The sequence below is a fragment of the Amblyomma maculatum genome, chromosome 8, assembly GCF_055883805.1.
Source record: "Amblyomma maculatum isolate TAMU_Amacu chromosome 8, ASM5588380v1, whole genome shotgun sequence".
Taxonomy (NCBI): domain Eukaryota; kingdom Metazoa; phylum Arthropoda; class Arachnida; order Ixodida; family Ixodidae; genus Amblyomma; species Amblyomma maculatum.
Window position 1 is genome coordinate 37,683,937 of NC_139351.1, and position 16,185 is coordinate 37,700,121.

The 16,185-nt window shown below is 43.7% G+C and overlaps 1 protein-coding gene across 1 annotated transcript; it reads left to right on the forward strand.

The window, feature by feature from the left end:
• The first annotated feature begins 2,370 nt into the window (after positions 1-2,370).
• On the forward strand, positions 2,371-4,543 carry Snm1 (DNA cross-link repair protein snm1). The gene has a single exon (XM_084576223.1). It carries the CDS (start codon positions 2,543-2,545, stop codon positions 3,788-3,790), a length of 1,248 nt encoding a protein of 415 aa, XP_084432349.1. The 5' UTR covers positions 2,371-2,542; the 3' UTR covers positions 3,791-4,543.
• Positions 4,544-16,185: the final 11,642 nt, after the last annotated feature.

Below are 16,185 nucleotides of genomic sequence, written 5' to 3' on the forward strand. Positions count from 1 at the left end.
CTGCTTAGAGGACCCTACTAGAGTTACTACCCTTCCATTGAGAGAACGGAATCATGCGTCGTGACAACACTTCTGCTGCCCCCTTTTTTTTTTTTGGTCAAAAAAGCCGCTAAAATTTCATGCGCCACTTCAGGAGTGTTGGGGTGGACACTGCTTTGGCTTATTTGGTAATTTTTTATTTATTGGAAAGGAAAAATTTTCATTGTTTATTAGCCTTATGCATGGATGATAGACGGGTTGTGCGAGATAGCGATGTGTTATCTGCTTAGGTGTGAAGGAAGAGTTTGGCTCCTTGTTTTCATAATGATGGCTGATAGCGTACATGTGATTGCGGGTTCTCTCGTTGTGCTAGTGTCGTTGCGCCGTTGTTCCTGTGTTCATTGACAAATCATGCAGCAGGGCATTGATAGCATATCTGAAAAACCAGGGATCCAAAGGAGTAAGAAAGAGTGGTCTGCTCACAATTCAAGGACCTGTTGCTCCATGGATGCTAGCCCTCATATCTGGCTCAGCATTGGGCTCTGTGAGCTATAACATATGTTTGTCAAGGCTGCACCAATGCATGGCATCATCTCACTACAGTCCATGCAAAAAGATAAGGATTTAAGTACAGAATATGAGTGAAGCCAGCAAATCTAACAGGTTTTTTTAAACTTTGTGGTACTCTTCTACTACACAGTGCAACATACTGTGCCATACATGTTTAATCACTCTGCAAGCCAAAGGAAACGAGTCAATATTATGCAAAAGTAATATCATTGAATTTTCAGCCTAGCATTATTTCGGCACCAATTCGCTACGTGGGCAGGTCACATCTACAAAACAAAAACAATGAAAAATAGCAAAGTCACGCACCACTGCAAAGCCAAAGTCACGCACCACCGGCCCTAGTAGTTCTGGCATTATGCTTTATTCACATTCCGTTTAACCACAACTATGAACCTACATATAATTCACGATTTACACCTAAAGACTAATTTTTTCTTTAACCGCGAAATCTGTGAGCTTTCTTTTGTCGCCGTGCGGCTGCGCACGGGTGAACGTAATGATTACTCTCATTCCAGAACTCCGCTCTGCCTTGAGGGTTTCCTCTAAAATATTACCAAACACTCGTAATAAGAAACGCAGATAGAAGAGAGAGCCGCGAGGCACTCGTTTCGGGGCCTTTGTGGTACGCTCGTCAACGAGAATAAACATGTCCCGTGGCAGGTATCGCCTCACGCTTGTAACCACTCCGTGCTTGAAACTTCACGCCAGGGCGAACAAAGTGCGCAGTAGGTTGCAACTGTATTAAAACACTTCCCCATCCAGCAATAACATCTAAAAGTGATGTTCGCGCACTGTTTACTTACATTCGGGAGTGACCAGCCCTTTCATCCAAAACAACAAAGCACCATCTCGGCGAAGTCAGTTGCAGAAAGCTTCAGGGCCAAAAGGAGCGACTAGCGCATAAGTGGAACATCACTTTTGTAGCACAGCCATAGGAATACATGTAACCGAAATATTTCTAAGCAGTTTTCTCATTTCACAGGGCACCTATGATGTCGTTATTCGGTACAAAGCAACTATGAACATCCTAGAACAGATCACGAAAGTATGAAATCTCATTACGAGGCGAAGTATTTTTAAAATACCGCGAAACGTATGGGGGTGCAAATTGGGAGGGCGACCCGTAGAAATACATGTAAAGACAACTTACCGGAACATTTTTCTCATTTCGCAGAGCATCAGACGTGGTGGCCGGTCGTTAAACGTTGACCAGCGCTTTGAAGAAGTGTGTGATAAAGTATGGCGCGTCATTGCGGAGGCAGTCTACTTTTAAAACTCCCCGAATAACCTGTGTTATGAATCCAGACACCGCCAAAGGCAAGCTGGGTGTAGCGAATCGCGCAGTTTTGCTTACAGTCTGATATGCTGCCGCATAGGGTAAATAAGCTTGATAATACTGTCGCTCCAGTGATACGTGCTAGACAGAATTACATTTAAAAAGCAGCTGTCAAACGCCATACGACAATATGAACCGAACGAGATTCGCGCATTGCAGCAGACGACAGCGTGATACCCACCGCGGCCGCCTCCAGCTCCGGAGCGTCTGCTAGCGACAGCGCCGGTGGCGTATTGCCGTCTGCAACTGCGCGCAGTCAATTTATCGTGCTGTGAACTGTCCCGCAAGTCGTCAGACATGCAGTACTTGAAGGGGAATGTAGTGTGCCATGCAACATGATGTCGGAGCGGGATACAAGACGTTCACCAAAAAATGATCAACGCATCCTCCTTTCCACTTTGGTCCTGGGCGCGCATGCGCAGTTCACGGAGCCGGCTCTCCGAAGCAAGACCGCTCCGAAGGCCGGCGATAAGTCACATGATCAAATATGGCAGCGCCCATGCGCTAGCGCTATAAAGGGTCACTAACGCGTTTTTTTTTTTAGTCGCGAAGCAGCGATGTCAGTGGCTTGTTCACATTGTGCAGCATTTCTTCGGTCAGCCACGATAGTAGGTAGAGTATGTTCTTGCCAGAACTTCGGTCACTTTGGTAGCTGACATGAGTACCTTCCGCGGCACGCTGGTGGAGTACGAGCGGGTGTCCATCGATCGTTTTGATGGCGGCAATGTTAATTCTACTGCCTTCTTTCTGTCCCACTGCCACCGTGACCACATGCACGGACTCGGTGGCAAGGCCTTCCGGAACCTGCTTCGGAGCAGGAGTGACATAAAGCTCTATGCGTCTGAGTTGTCCTGCCGACTTCTGGTCAACGAGCCGAAGTACGCTTGGCTGCGCAGGCACCTGTCGGCGTTGCCGCTCGATTCGCCTCGGACGCTGACCGTGCCTACGAACGGCGAGTGCGCCAATGGTTACGACGTCGTCGTCACAGCGATTTCAGCCGGCCACTGCGCCGGCTCAGTGATGTTTCTTTTCGAGGGCCGACGCGGAGTCGTCCTCTACACAGGTGACTTCAGATTTGACGTCGGCCATACATCGACTTTGGCACCGCTTCACTACAGCGGCGACGGCAGCGTAAAGCCTATCAGGGCAGCATACGTCGACACGACGTTTTGCCACCCGGACGCTGCGTACGTTCCGACCCGAAGAGACAGTGAGGAGGCCTTGGTCGCCTTCTTCGAGCCCAGGTTCAGGGCCGGTTGCCGCCTGCGACTCGCCCTGCCCGGCGCGCAGCTGGGCTACGAGACCCTGTTCGAGTCGCTTTGCATAGCCTTCGGCGTCAAGGTCCACGTGACGGGGAGTCAGTTCGCGCGTTACGCGGGCGTCGCCGATGTGCTGGATACTCTGACGACAAACGCCCGTGGGACACCGATCCATGCGGACTGCCATTGCGACTTAGGAGCGAATTGCGTGACAGTCAAACTGTCGGCCATGTGGTTCGCGCACCGCGTCGCGCCGAGCCTTTTGATGGAGAGGCTCAGCGACAACTGCTACCGACTGTGTTATTCTACGCACGCTTCCTTGGTCGAAGTGCGTGACCTAATAAGGTATCTGAAGCCGCAGGCGGTGCGTGCTAACGTTAGTGTGCGTGGTCTGGATGTGTCAGCCCTTCTCGGCGTCCCCTGTGAAAAAGGCGCGGCCGAGGATCCCACATGGAGCTTTTGGAGCTCGGAAGACGAGGAGGACAACGGGGTGTGTAGCGACGACACCTGCGGTGTTGAAGACATGGTGGGTGCAAAAGTCGTCCGCTCCTCAGGTTCGCCGGCGACGTCACCGAGCTGTGTGCTGCGCTCTGTGTTGCGACCAGTGCCTTCCAGGGTGTCAAAGCTACTCGATGACTTGCTTTAATGGGTACCTGTCCCTGTGATGGTGACTCCACTTTTGCATATTGCAGTCATTTGCCCTAAGCGTAGAGAGGTCACTTCTGTTTTGCTAAGCAGTAACCATTAAGACAATATTCCTTAGCAATATGTCACATGATAATGAAGCCATTGCCTATCTTTGCTGCTGATTGGCAATCCAGTCTGGCAATGGATATTACTGGTGGTATGCCTACAATGGGTATGCGATAGAGGTGTAAGGAACTGTGGTACCAGGCCTCACTTTTGTAAATGCTGTCCTGTGCATGAAATCGGAAGTACAATAAAGCCTGGAAATCAGTCATATACGGGTGGCCAGGTTAGCCCTGGGAGCCCATGGAAACAAACCAAATCAGGACATCCAGGCTACATAGGCTGGACATCGTTTGAGGTGAGAGAGTGAATTTTCAAAGTGAAGTACGAGCAGAGACTGTCCGAAATGTAAGAAGCAATGTGGGCGGGAAAGGTGCACAAGTACCATTACAGGAGAAGCATGAGCACAAAATGGACAAGCAAGATCCAAAAGCTAAGGTTTGAAGGGATAGTCTACTGACTTTTTCAACAATTCTTTCTTTGCTTCATTGAAAAGCTGCATCCCCAAATTAATGAATATCTGTCTTTAGCTAATCAGTCTATGTTACGCCATATTTGGTTATAGGGACCGGACAGCTGAACTGGTGGCGCCGCCTCTCGGCGCATCGCTCAATCGCTGGAATGCGCCAGCCCCAGACGGCGCATTGGAGCGTGCTGTTTGTCGTTGGTTTGTGTGGAAATTGGAAATCCTAATGTTTAGATGATGTGCGTGAATGTATCCTCAAGAGAGCAGAAAGTTGAGCTAGTTGTGTGAATATGTCCAGTGAAACGAAGTCTGGCCAAACAAGGCTGGCGAAACGTGGTGCGTTGTTGGTGGCACTTGAAGTTACGCAAACTTGTCGGGCGCTTTTAAGTCGATTCATCTCAACGAGTTTCCACTCAAGCATGAGTGGCAGGCGACCTAAGCATGGTTCTTTGAAAGGCAGAGGCAGAAATCTACGTATAATGTTACTGTGCGGTCATGGAAAGTGCCGAATTTTTAAAATTCCGCTTGCTACCGGATGCCTTGTGCCTTCTGCTCCCCAGGAGTGACGGCATGAGAGTCTCTGAGTCGAAGCCGCACTCCTTCATCTGTAGTCACTTTATTGATAATTGGAAATCGAAGGAACCCAACAGCGTAAGTTACAACGCTAGCATTTCCCCGCCTGTGTACAAGAAAACCCCAGCACGGAAAAAGAAAAGGCAGCTCCACCATCGTCGTTCGGGCTGTGTTACGATCTTCAGTGATGGGCAGAGAGACAATGTTTGTGCAGCTAGTTTCGCTGACATAGTTATAGATAATTTACTTTTTTCTCTTAACAGAAAGAGCAGATATAGGAGACATAATTCCTATTACCATGATCTTGTCATTTTTCCTCTTTTCGTTTGTCAACCAATGAAAATGCGCTGAGAGCTCTGGGTTGATACTCTTAGAATTTGTTAACATTTGTTTGTGGCATGTCCATTTCGCCTAATAAAATCACTCATTTCACAGCTCAATCAATACCGCATGGTCACAAAATCTGCTATCGGCTTCATATAAAAGTCGAACAAGAAAACAAAAATACAATTTAATTTGTGGAAACGAGCATAAACGTAGCATTTTTGTTTTTTCGAAGGCCGTGTAGCAATTTTTTTTTTCGCATTCACGTTGCACCTGACACGGGTTTAAGTATTTTCTCAACAGCGGCCATTTCCTGGCCCACCTAAATACATGTGTTTCTCATTGGCGCTTTAGTGAACGTGAGATTTCCTGATTGTGGCGTAGTAAGACAAGACCGTTTTACCTCTCTCAGAAATTGCTTCTATCGCCAATGTAAACAGATTTAGCGGCAGTCCGGCAAGCTGCAGTGACAAAGTTGTAAAAGGAATGGCTTTCAGTTATCCGGATTCCTTTACATGCAAACAGAAAACTACCTACATGGTCTTGTCCCCTCACACTCATCAGGTATCGAGGTCTGGTATCGGCCCCGCAAGTTCGTGGTACGCTGAGAAAGTAGAACACCTTAGAGAACCAGCCATCAGAGGGATTCGTTTAACAATAGAACACTCTCTTAGTTGTCGGTGGCTTATCTTACAACACATCACACTGTGTGCGTGTTTTTTTTTTTTTTTTGTATTTAACAGTTTGACGGTATTGGACTACTGCCTTCAAATGTTCAAGGCAGTTGCTGTCAATCTCATTAAACTTCCGGCGCTGAGAGAACGCCTAAATAAGCAAAAGCCAAATACTACCAAGGTCTCTATCATAGCAGGTGTCCGAAAAAATAGGGCCGCTGATAGCAGGAAATTAATTTTTTTTTCTTTTCACAACCTCTGCAGCATGTCGAGAGAAAAGTATTTATAGTATAATTTTTTCTAAGTAAATTAATGTAGCAGCTCCGACGTGTTCAACAAGAGCATTGTCGTAAATGTAAAAATGATGCTAAGGTGGTATTACTCATTTGACTTATATTATGTGTGTGCTATTTTGTGTGCTAACTCGGATGCTTTGCTCACCATTGCTTTCAACTATAACTTAAACCAGGTTGTTCAGAAACCTACGCGCATTACAGAAAATACCAGTTCTCTTCTTGACCTAGTATTTATATCGGACCCTGTTAGTCAATTGGGCTTTTCGACAGATGTCTTTCCCGGAATATCAGATCATGAAGCGGTGCTCTTTAAAAGCGAATTGCTGCGACCAGTAATTGTTCATCAGGCAGGAAAAGTGTTTCGCGACTTTAACAATGCTCAGGATGAAAGCGTTCTGGACCAGCTTGAACTTACGTATGAATCCTTTGCAAAAAAATACACTGATGGGCGTACAAGTGTGAACGACTTGTGGTTAGAATTCAAAAGTACGGTTCATCAATGTATCAACAAGTACGTGCTGCTTAAACATAAGAAGCTGAAAATGGCATGTCCCTGGATAACACGCGAGATCATACAGTTAAAACGTCGCGTGAAGCGCTTATCAAGGTCAAGTAATAAAGTTGGTGGTGCTTTGCCGGCTCTTCGGGCTGAACTGCGTTCAAAAATAAAATCTTCACGGTACCACTTTTTTAATGTCAAGATGCACAATTTTCTAAAAACTGACCCCCAAAAGTTCTGGAGGCATCTGTCACAGAAAAAAGACCCTGTTAACAAACTTCTCCTTAACAACACAGTTGTTACCCACTCCCTCTGCTTAGCGACTGCCTTCAATGAGCACTTTTCTTCTGTATTCCTGAGTAACAGCAACTCAGTCTCCGAATCTCGAACTAGCCATTTCAATCTGCCAGACCTAATTATTAACGAGGAGGGTATTGTTTCGGCTCTATTGGAGTTGAACACAAAAAAATCCTCTGGACCAGACGATATCCCTAACGCTTTTCTGTACAGATATGCTGAGTGGTGCGCTAAATACCTTGTCATTATTTTTACTGAAAGTCTCAGGACAGGAGAAATTCCAAACGATTGGAAAACAGCAAAGGTGATACCCATTCACAAATCAGGAGACAAGCTTTGCGTGAAGAATTACAGGCCAATTTCTTTGTTATGTACGTCCAGTAAGGTATTAGAACATTTTATTTTCAAGCGCATAAGTTCATTCCTAGAGGGAAGCGGTTTTTTTATTGAAAGCCAGCACGGGTTTCGGCAAGGCTTGTCGACAGTGACGCAGCTTATTCATATTACAAATGAAATTATGATGTCACTAGACAATAATGGACAGGTAGATTTAATTTTCATTGACTTCGAAAAAGCGTTTGACCGGGTTTCGCATGGCAATCTTTTGTTAAAAATAAGGTGGTGGTTAAATAATCGGCAAGTAGTACAATGGTTAGATTCCTACCTTACACAGCGGCATCAGTTTGTTCAGATATCTGAATCTCATTCCACAAAAGCGCCAGTACTTTCAGGAGTTCCCCAGGGCTCAGTCCTTGGGCCGCTTCTCTTCCTTATTTATTTGAACGACCTGTCCTTCAACTCACGCATACGCTGTCGGTTCTTTGCCGACGACTGTGTTATATACCATAGTATCACATCAGTCGAAGACCAGGCACTCCTAGCTGACTACTTAACAGCAGTTTCTAGCTGGTGTTGTACTTGGCAAATGGGTATAAACAGTTCAAAATGCGGAAAAATGACAGTAACACGAAAGAAACAACCGCTCCAATGCACATACAAAATCAATGGCCTTCCGATCAACTCAGTGACTCAGGTGAAATATCTTGGGGTAACCATGACATCCAACCTGAACTGGAGCGCGCACATCCAGTCCATTGTCTCAGCAGCGTCCAAAAAACTTCGGTTTTTAAAGCACCGCCTAAAGCATTGCACGAGCAAAACTAAACTGACAGCATACACATCACTTGTGCGTCCAGTGCTCGAATACGTTGACGCTGTATGGGATCCGCACACAAAAACGGATATAAAAATTCTTGAAGGCGTACAGAGGAAAGCACTCCGGTTTATTTACCATGCTTATGGTCGGCAGGTCTCGGTATCTGATTTGCTCAACAGATCTGGGCTTCCCACGCTTGAATCCCGTCGAAAGCAGCACCGACTAAAAATGTTGTTCAATATCAAGCATAATAAAACAAAACTGAATTTTCAGAGTTACATGCAATACAACACAACACGCCCCACCCGTAACAAACACGAACGGACTATCTTGATGCCACGATGCCGAACAAAAGCATATTCTTGTTCCTTCTTTCCACGCACCATTTCCGAATGGAACCGACTGCCAAGCGATATCACCAACCTGGTATCTTCAGAATCTTTCTTGTCTGCTGTTTCGGCTCATGTATCGCAGTAGCGCGTCTAGTACACAGTGTATTTCGATTTCCTTGTTTTTATTCTGTTCACTTAGTCTGTTTGACGTCGGATGATTTGCCTGTACTTTTTTGCTTCCCGTTGGTCTTGTTGAATTTTGTTCTCGTACTGTAATCGCCCTGTGCTGCTGTTATTTGGTTGTTACTACTTTGTAATTTTTTTTTTCTTTTTTTCTTTGTGCACTCCTGCCTTGACCGCCAAAGGGCAGTTGGCAGTATTTATGAAATAAATAAATAAATAAATTATGATTAAGTTTGATAGTCTAACGGCCGAGCTCAGTGAGCTGTTGTAGCGTAATTGTGCAGGAAGTCGAAGTATATGTGTGTTTGCTTTTCCAACCATAAATAGGATCCTACTTTTGCCTTGCTTGTTTATTTTTCTCCTTTCCAGCTCTCGTTGCAAGGTTGAAACTGAAATATCATTTGCTATTATTCTACTCTGAATCGTTTTAGCCTAGCTATTACCAAAAAAGACAGGTGCAGCATCTTTTTCATTTTACATGAACATTGACCATTACAACTACCACTACTACGGCGGCGCGGCTACACGGCTCGGCAGTATTTGATCTTCAGGCGGTTTTCGACTAGACGCACAGTGAACGCGCAGTGCAGGCGCAATTCCCGTCTTCGAAGTCGTCTTTACAAGCGCCTAACGAAGGTGTTCCTAGCGCATGGTGAAATCACACGCGCGGCATTTTCGAGCATATAACAGAAATACCATGCGCCGGGCAGTTAAAAAAAAACAAAACAAAAAAATGCACGCTCTGTTGAGGACGGCCCTTTCCTTTTTCAAGATTTTCCGGTTGAAAAATGCTCCTTGCGATTGCTCAAAGCAGCTCAAAGCTCTCAAAGCCACACCGCAAAACGACGGGTAGGGAGATGCTCAAAAACGCCTCGCAGAACGGAAACGACTGCGCCGCTCAGCTGCCACGCCACTCCGCGGGCGGCGCTGTTCTGCCGAGGCAACGGTGGCGCCATACAACGGGCGCCCAGTCCCTATAGTTGGGTTGTTTGGCTAGCGATGGCAGGACTGCCTTGCAAGTTCCTGTTCCGTCACCTTGTTGGACTACACGGTGGATGGCTGCCACTTGGGCTGAAAAACATATTCCTTTTATGGCATTCTAAACATACAACCAATCGCCTCCCTGGGGGCGTACTGATTTCACCCCCCAAGCTTTCCCCAATATCGTGTGATTCATAGCGAACATGCTGAAAAAACTGCAAGACAAACCAGCCTCCGCTGCAGCAGCGGCAAAGCTCTCTTGAGCTCAAAAGAAGGGACAAATTATGGTAGGCCACTATTCCAGAACAAAGCCAACCTTGAAAAAGTATTTTCAGAAAATCTCTGTGTAGATGAGCTGAATGGAAAGATTACCACTTGTATTATCGCTGCAGCGCTCCTGGCTATCCCGCAGTCCTTGGGAGCTGTACAGCGAAACCATAAATAGTAGTGCACGCAAGAGTGCAAAGAAGCCAAAGGAGAACAAAATAGAGCCTGGTGAGTATTCTGGAGATATCTTACACATGAAAACCTTACAACTTTCAAAAAGACCAGAGCTAAAGCACAATACATTTGCTGCAATATCGAAAAAGCTTCATGGTAAAGTTGTCTTCAATAAATAGCGCAACCATGTCTAAAAAAATGTGGGAGTAGGTTAATAAATTCGATGACAAATACTCTCCTTTCACAATTTCACTTTTAACAACTCCCAGTACATAAACGAGCATAGAAGAACAAGCAAACATATTGGAGGAACATTTCATTGCAGTCTCTAGTTCGGCACACTATACACATTCTTTTTTAAAGTTTAGAATGACAGCCAAAAAACGAAGACTTCCAACAACTGGCGACGCAAATGAACTTTTCAACTGTTTAATTACATTTGAAGAAATAGAGTGCTGTCTGCTGGCAAACATGCTGCACCAGGATCAGATGAAACACACTATGAAATGCTGGCTCATTTATCTCAATCCTAAGTCCACACATTATTGAAACTCTTTAACAAAATATGGATATCTGGAACAATACCAGAATACTAGAAGAAAGCTATTATAGTACCACTCTTGAAGCCTGGGAAGTCTCCAGACTGTCCAAGCAGTTATAAGCCAATGGCCCTGACGAGCTGTCTTGCAAAATGTTCTGAAAGCATTTGAATATAAGGCTCATGTTTGTTCTTGAATTCCAGAAGCTTCTTGGCATCCACCAGTGTCACTGCGAAAAAACTTGTGTAAACAACTACTGATCACCTTGTCCGACTGGAAAATACTGTCCGAGAAGCCTTTATCCGCAAACAACACTGTCTTGCCGTTTTTTTCAACCTTGAAAAAGCCTATGACACCATATGAAGGTTCAAGATGCTGCGTGATTTGGGAGAGCTTGGCATTTGCGGCAGGTTTTTAAGATGTGTAGGTGACTTTCTTTCTGAACGGTCATTTCAAGCACGTCTTGGTTCCACCCTTTCTAAAACTTTCATACAAGAAAATGGTGTGCCTCAAGGATGAGTTTTAAGTGCTACACTTTTTATAGTAAAAATGAATGCCACAGCAAAGATAATCCCAAAATTTGTTATGTACTCCGTCTACGTAGACAAACTGCAGATTGCATGCATATCCTGTAGTGTATCTACGTGTGAGAGGCAAATACAGCTGACAGTAAATGTACTGGCAACATGGGCAGATACGAATGGCTTCACGTTTTCTGCATAAAAATTGGTAGCTGTTCTGTTCTCTCTTAAAAGAGGACTGCACACTGATCCCACCATCTGCCTAAATAAATGATGTCAAGCTACCTGTAAAACATGAGCATAAATTTCTAGGCGTAACTTTTGACAGGAAGCTTTCATTCCTTCCTCACATGCACAACCAGAAAAATAAAGCTTCAAAGTCTCTGAATATACTAAAAGCCCTATTGCATAAGCACCGGGGTTCTGAAAGAACATGCCTTTTACAAATTTACTATTCTGTGGTGCACCCGTGTTTAGACTGAATCTGCTAGGCAGTCATATTTAAAGCGACTGCACCCTGTACACAATTCAGGCTTGCGCATTTCAACTGGTGCTTACAGGGCGTCACCCATAAAGAGAGGGTATGTAGAAACCAATGAACCACTACTTGCAGACCGCAGAACCATGCTCACATGTTCATTCGTTCTAAAAATCCCTTCACCCCTAAAGCATATCTGTTGCCCAATAGTCACAAAGTGCCCCAGCAATAAGACCACTAATCCTCTGTTTTGAACAGAAAGTTAGTTGATGGACTCCCAAATATTGCCTGCAGTCCCGACTTGTTACCCCCTTGGTACACTTTTCCCTCTGTATGCGACCTCACACTAACACAATTTCGTTAAAAGCCACTAACACAATTTCGTAAAAGGCGGACGCTGCCTCAACACATATTACAAGAATTCCTGGCCTTAGATGAAAAGTACAAAAACCACTGAGCATACAGATATGGTTGTAAAACAGCTTTCTGTGTTGATAGGAGTGTAGTGAAAGAAAAACGAAAAAAAGAAAACTGGTAATTACCTCAGTATATTGCATCAGTTTTTACTGATGAATGTTATGCCATTTTCTTAGCTATAGAAAAAATACTGAAGAGCAACATTGACAAGAGTATAATCTTCACAGACGCATTCAGAGTAATCACAACACGATTCTCCAGAGATGCAACAGAACCCTTATTAGGAAATGTAGCACATTACATGAGAACAGCCGAAACACAAGCACATAAAGTGAAATTCTGCTGGATACCAAGTTATGCAGGGATCAGCAGTAACGAACGAGCTGAATTATGTGCTGTAGTCGCCCAGAATACTAAAATAGAATATGTAAATGTACCACATAAAGATGTCAAAAAATTTATACGAAGAAAACTGAACGAGAAATGGCAGCTATCATAGGGCAGGAAGTAAACAACAACAACCTAGTGAAGCCAGTGATACAAGAATGGAAATCATGTAGTCACTAAGAACGTTTCATCAAAGTTGTTCACTGCTGCCTTTGTATCGGTTACTTTCATTTAACACACAACTTCACTCTCACAAAATAAGATATATCTATGTGCAAACTCTTGGCGAGCTTGTTGCTATTAACTGCATCGTAATTACATGTACAAAACTTGAAGAACTAAGACAAAAGCACTTCCCACAAGTTTACAATGAACACATCCCACTACACCCTAGTTTACTTGGATAAAAGTCACTGCACCTTTCCTTTCCTGTGAACCAATAATTGTTATATAAAAAGTCACTAATTAATATGTAACATGTTTTTTCATTCCTAAAAGAAGCAAAGCTTTTAAACAACTTTTTAATGTCTTTCTGTCAGCAGAGATTTTAAATCTTGCTCTTTGCACATGATGGCCATAATTGCCTATGTGCATAAAACAACGCACAACTCTTTTTATTAAGAAATTTGTGCGGGGGGGGGTGTGCACATGTTACATTTTTGCTTCAGCCGAACATTATTTTCATATTGTTAATGTCCTTCTTTTTCTAATATTTTAGCAATGTTGCATAGAAAAGTTAGTATAAAGTTTCAGTAAACATTTAGACAACATAAATCTAACATGTATGCAACACAAACATAACATTCTTGAAAATGAGCAATACCTTGCACGAGTATGCAGGACCATCACTTGAAATGGTACACCACTTGCACGCTTTGCAAAGACAGTACAGCACAACTCCTACACTCACCTAGCTCTGAATAGCATCCCAGACAGCACGTACACTGGTGTCCCAAGGACATCCAAGGTATTCCAATAATGGAAGATTGGGAAGTCTGGAGAAATCCCCAAAAATAACAAGTGAAACAAGAAGTGACTTCTTGAGGACGTCCCAAGCAATACCGCTGTGAGACTTGTTCGAGGTGCTTTGGGAGCTTATATTGGTACATTGTTTATGGGCTTTCCTCAACGTGTTGTTATCTAGGTCATCTTGCAGAGGTTTTCTAGAAGCATGCAATTATGTATTCCAAAAATGCTTTGTTTCCAGTTCTCCCTTATAAAATTAATTCTTAGCTTGTGTTCCTGTGCAGACTCAACATGCCATCTTTAATTTGTATTAGGGTAAGGCAGGGCTGATGTGGGCAGAATATTGAGGCAGAGTTGAATTTTATCGAAGAATTGGCCACCGTGCTGAGTTGACCGTTCTCAACATTATTTCTAGTTATTTATTGTGTTGAACACATTGAAATATGGGCTGATTCAGCACATGTATATCTTCTTTGGCTGAAAAAAAGATTCCTATCAGTGCAAATTTGGTGAGTGCTCGTGTGCCAGAGCAAGTTTTGGGGGAGTTCAACATTGCTGTAGCCTCTAATTCAGCATTATCTGCATGCCTACTACGGGTGTTGTTTTAGACACACAAGGAATGTTGCATCATCATCATCAGCCGGACTATACCCACCCACTGCAGGGCGAAGGCCTCTCCCATACTCCTTCACTTAGCCCGGCCCTGTGGTAGCTGTATCCACTTGACCCCTGTGAACTTCTTAATCCGCCCACCTAACTTTCTGCTGCCCCCTGCTATGCTTTCCTTCCCTTGGAATCCAATTTGTTACCATATAAGTGACCATCGGTTGTCCTCTCTACGCACTACATGCACTTCATGTCCATTTCTTCTTGATTTCCACTAGAATGTCATTAACTCGAGTTATTTATCTGACCCACTCTGCACGCTTTCTATCTCTCAATGTTACACCAACCACTTTTTGTTCCATAGCCTTCTGTGTTGTCCTCAACTTAAGTAGAACCCTTTTTGTTAGCCTCCAAATTTCAGCACAATAGGTGAGTACCCGAAGAGTCGGACACGACTGAACTGAACTGAAGGTGAGTACAGGTAAGATGCAACTGTTGTATACTTTCCTTTTGAGTGATATGGTAAGCTTCTAGTCATAATCTGCGCATACTTGCCAAATTTCCCTTTCATGGTCTGGATCTGCAGTTGCTACCACAGTATTCACAGGAATGTTGCATTGCTATGTATAATACACACATCAGAAGCCCACACGTTCCAAACGCTTACACATTCAGAGGTTAGAAAGCATAGAGCAGGCACCGTCTTGAGATTGGCACTTTTAAGTACTTCTATAGACTGCTCCACAAGGTGTACCAGTATGTGCAGGTAACTAACTGCAGATCAGCAAAGATATATAAAATATTCTCGTGAATAGTTATTTATTTTATTTGCATTACAATTAATCAGGGTCACATGCAACATTCTTTTAAATGAGCCTCGATTTCTTTGTTGACAATGAAAATAAAGTGATTAGAGCTATATTTTGTGTTCTTCAAAGAAGTTGGGGGCTGTGATAGTAATGCAGCATATATTGCATGGTGTTTTATATATTTTCCAAAAGAGTCAACTTCCATGTTTCAGCTAATGAAGTTATGTGCTTACATTTACTGTGTATATGTTATGATTCTAGACAACGTATGTAACCGTCATGGATTGTATATTTAGCATGGTCCTAAAGTGGTAGTATAATTAAGGGACATCCCACGGAAGTCTAGCTCCCTTGGAGATATAAAGCATCCCAAAAAGGAGGTCTGAGGGACATATTATATGCCGTGGATAACCCAAGTACAATGTGGGAGATGGGGACTTAAACGGGACGTCCCTGGTAGGGGGCGCGTTGTCTGGGATCTCGGTCGACACAGGCCCTTCCAAGGCTCGGATTTGGATGTCCTGGCCTTTACTTCATTTCGCAATTCAAGGAAGAATTAATCAGGCTGAGTTCTTTGTGAAGTAGATGGGCCCAACAATCCCCAAATTATAAATGATTTAATATAGTGCTGTTTCTGTGCAGAAGTGACAGGAATTGGGCTAATTTCTGAATCAAGGAACCTTTCCTTTCCACAAAAATATAAGGAGCACTGCAGAATCTGCATTGGAGTAATGCGAAAGTACGGATGCTGTAGTTGGTTGCTTCTAGTCGCTTAATTCACTTCTTGTTTACCCATTTCAGTGTTTGGTACTTTCAAATTGCGCGCCAATCCCTTCTTATGCCCTTTTTCGGCTCTACTTCCGGTTGCGTGACGTCACATCCTTGACGTCATCCTAATTGACTGCTTAATTAACTACTTTAGTCTTTGGCACATTCAAATTGCAAGCCAATCCCTTCCTATGCCCTTGTTTGACTCGATTTCAGGTTGCGTGAGGTCACATCCTTAACGTCATCTTAATTGACTTATTTAATTAACTATTTTAGTATTTAATTGATACATTCAAATGTGGCGCCAAGCCATTGGCTAATGAGACCATTTTCGCCTTTACTTTTAAAATTTCTGCCTCTAATTAATTACCTAATTAACTTATCGGCCTAATTATTTTTTCGGACACAACATTACGTCACCCTCTATGGACTGACACCACTCATTAACCTCTACCACTTTTTAATTACTCACACTGCTGCGGACAACTTTTACATTTTTTCCTGTAGTTAATTACGTAATTAACTTATGGGCCTAATTATTTTTATAACAACATTACGGCACCCTCTATCGATTGACA

Excerpts from the sequence above, each read along its gene's own strand:
- Snm1 (XM_084576223.1), top strand. The coding sequence starts at position 2,543 with ATGAGTACCTTCCGCGGCACGCTGGTGGAGTACGAGCGGGTGTCCATC.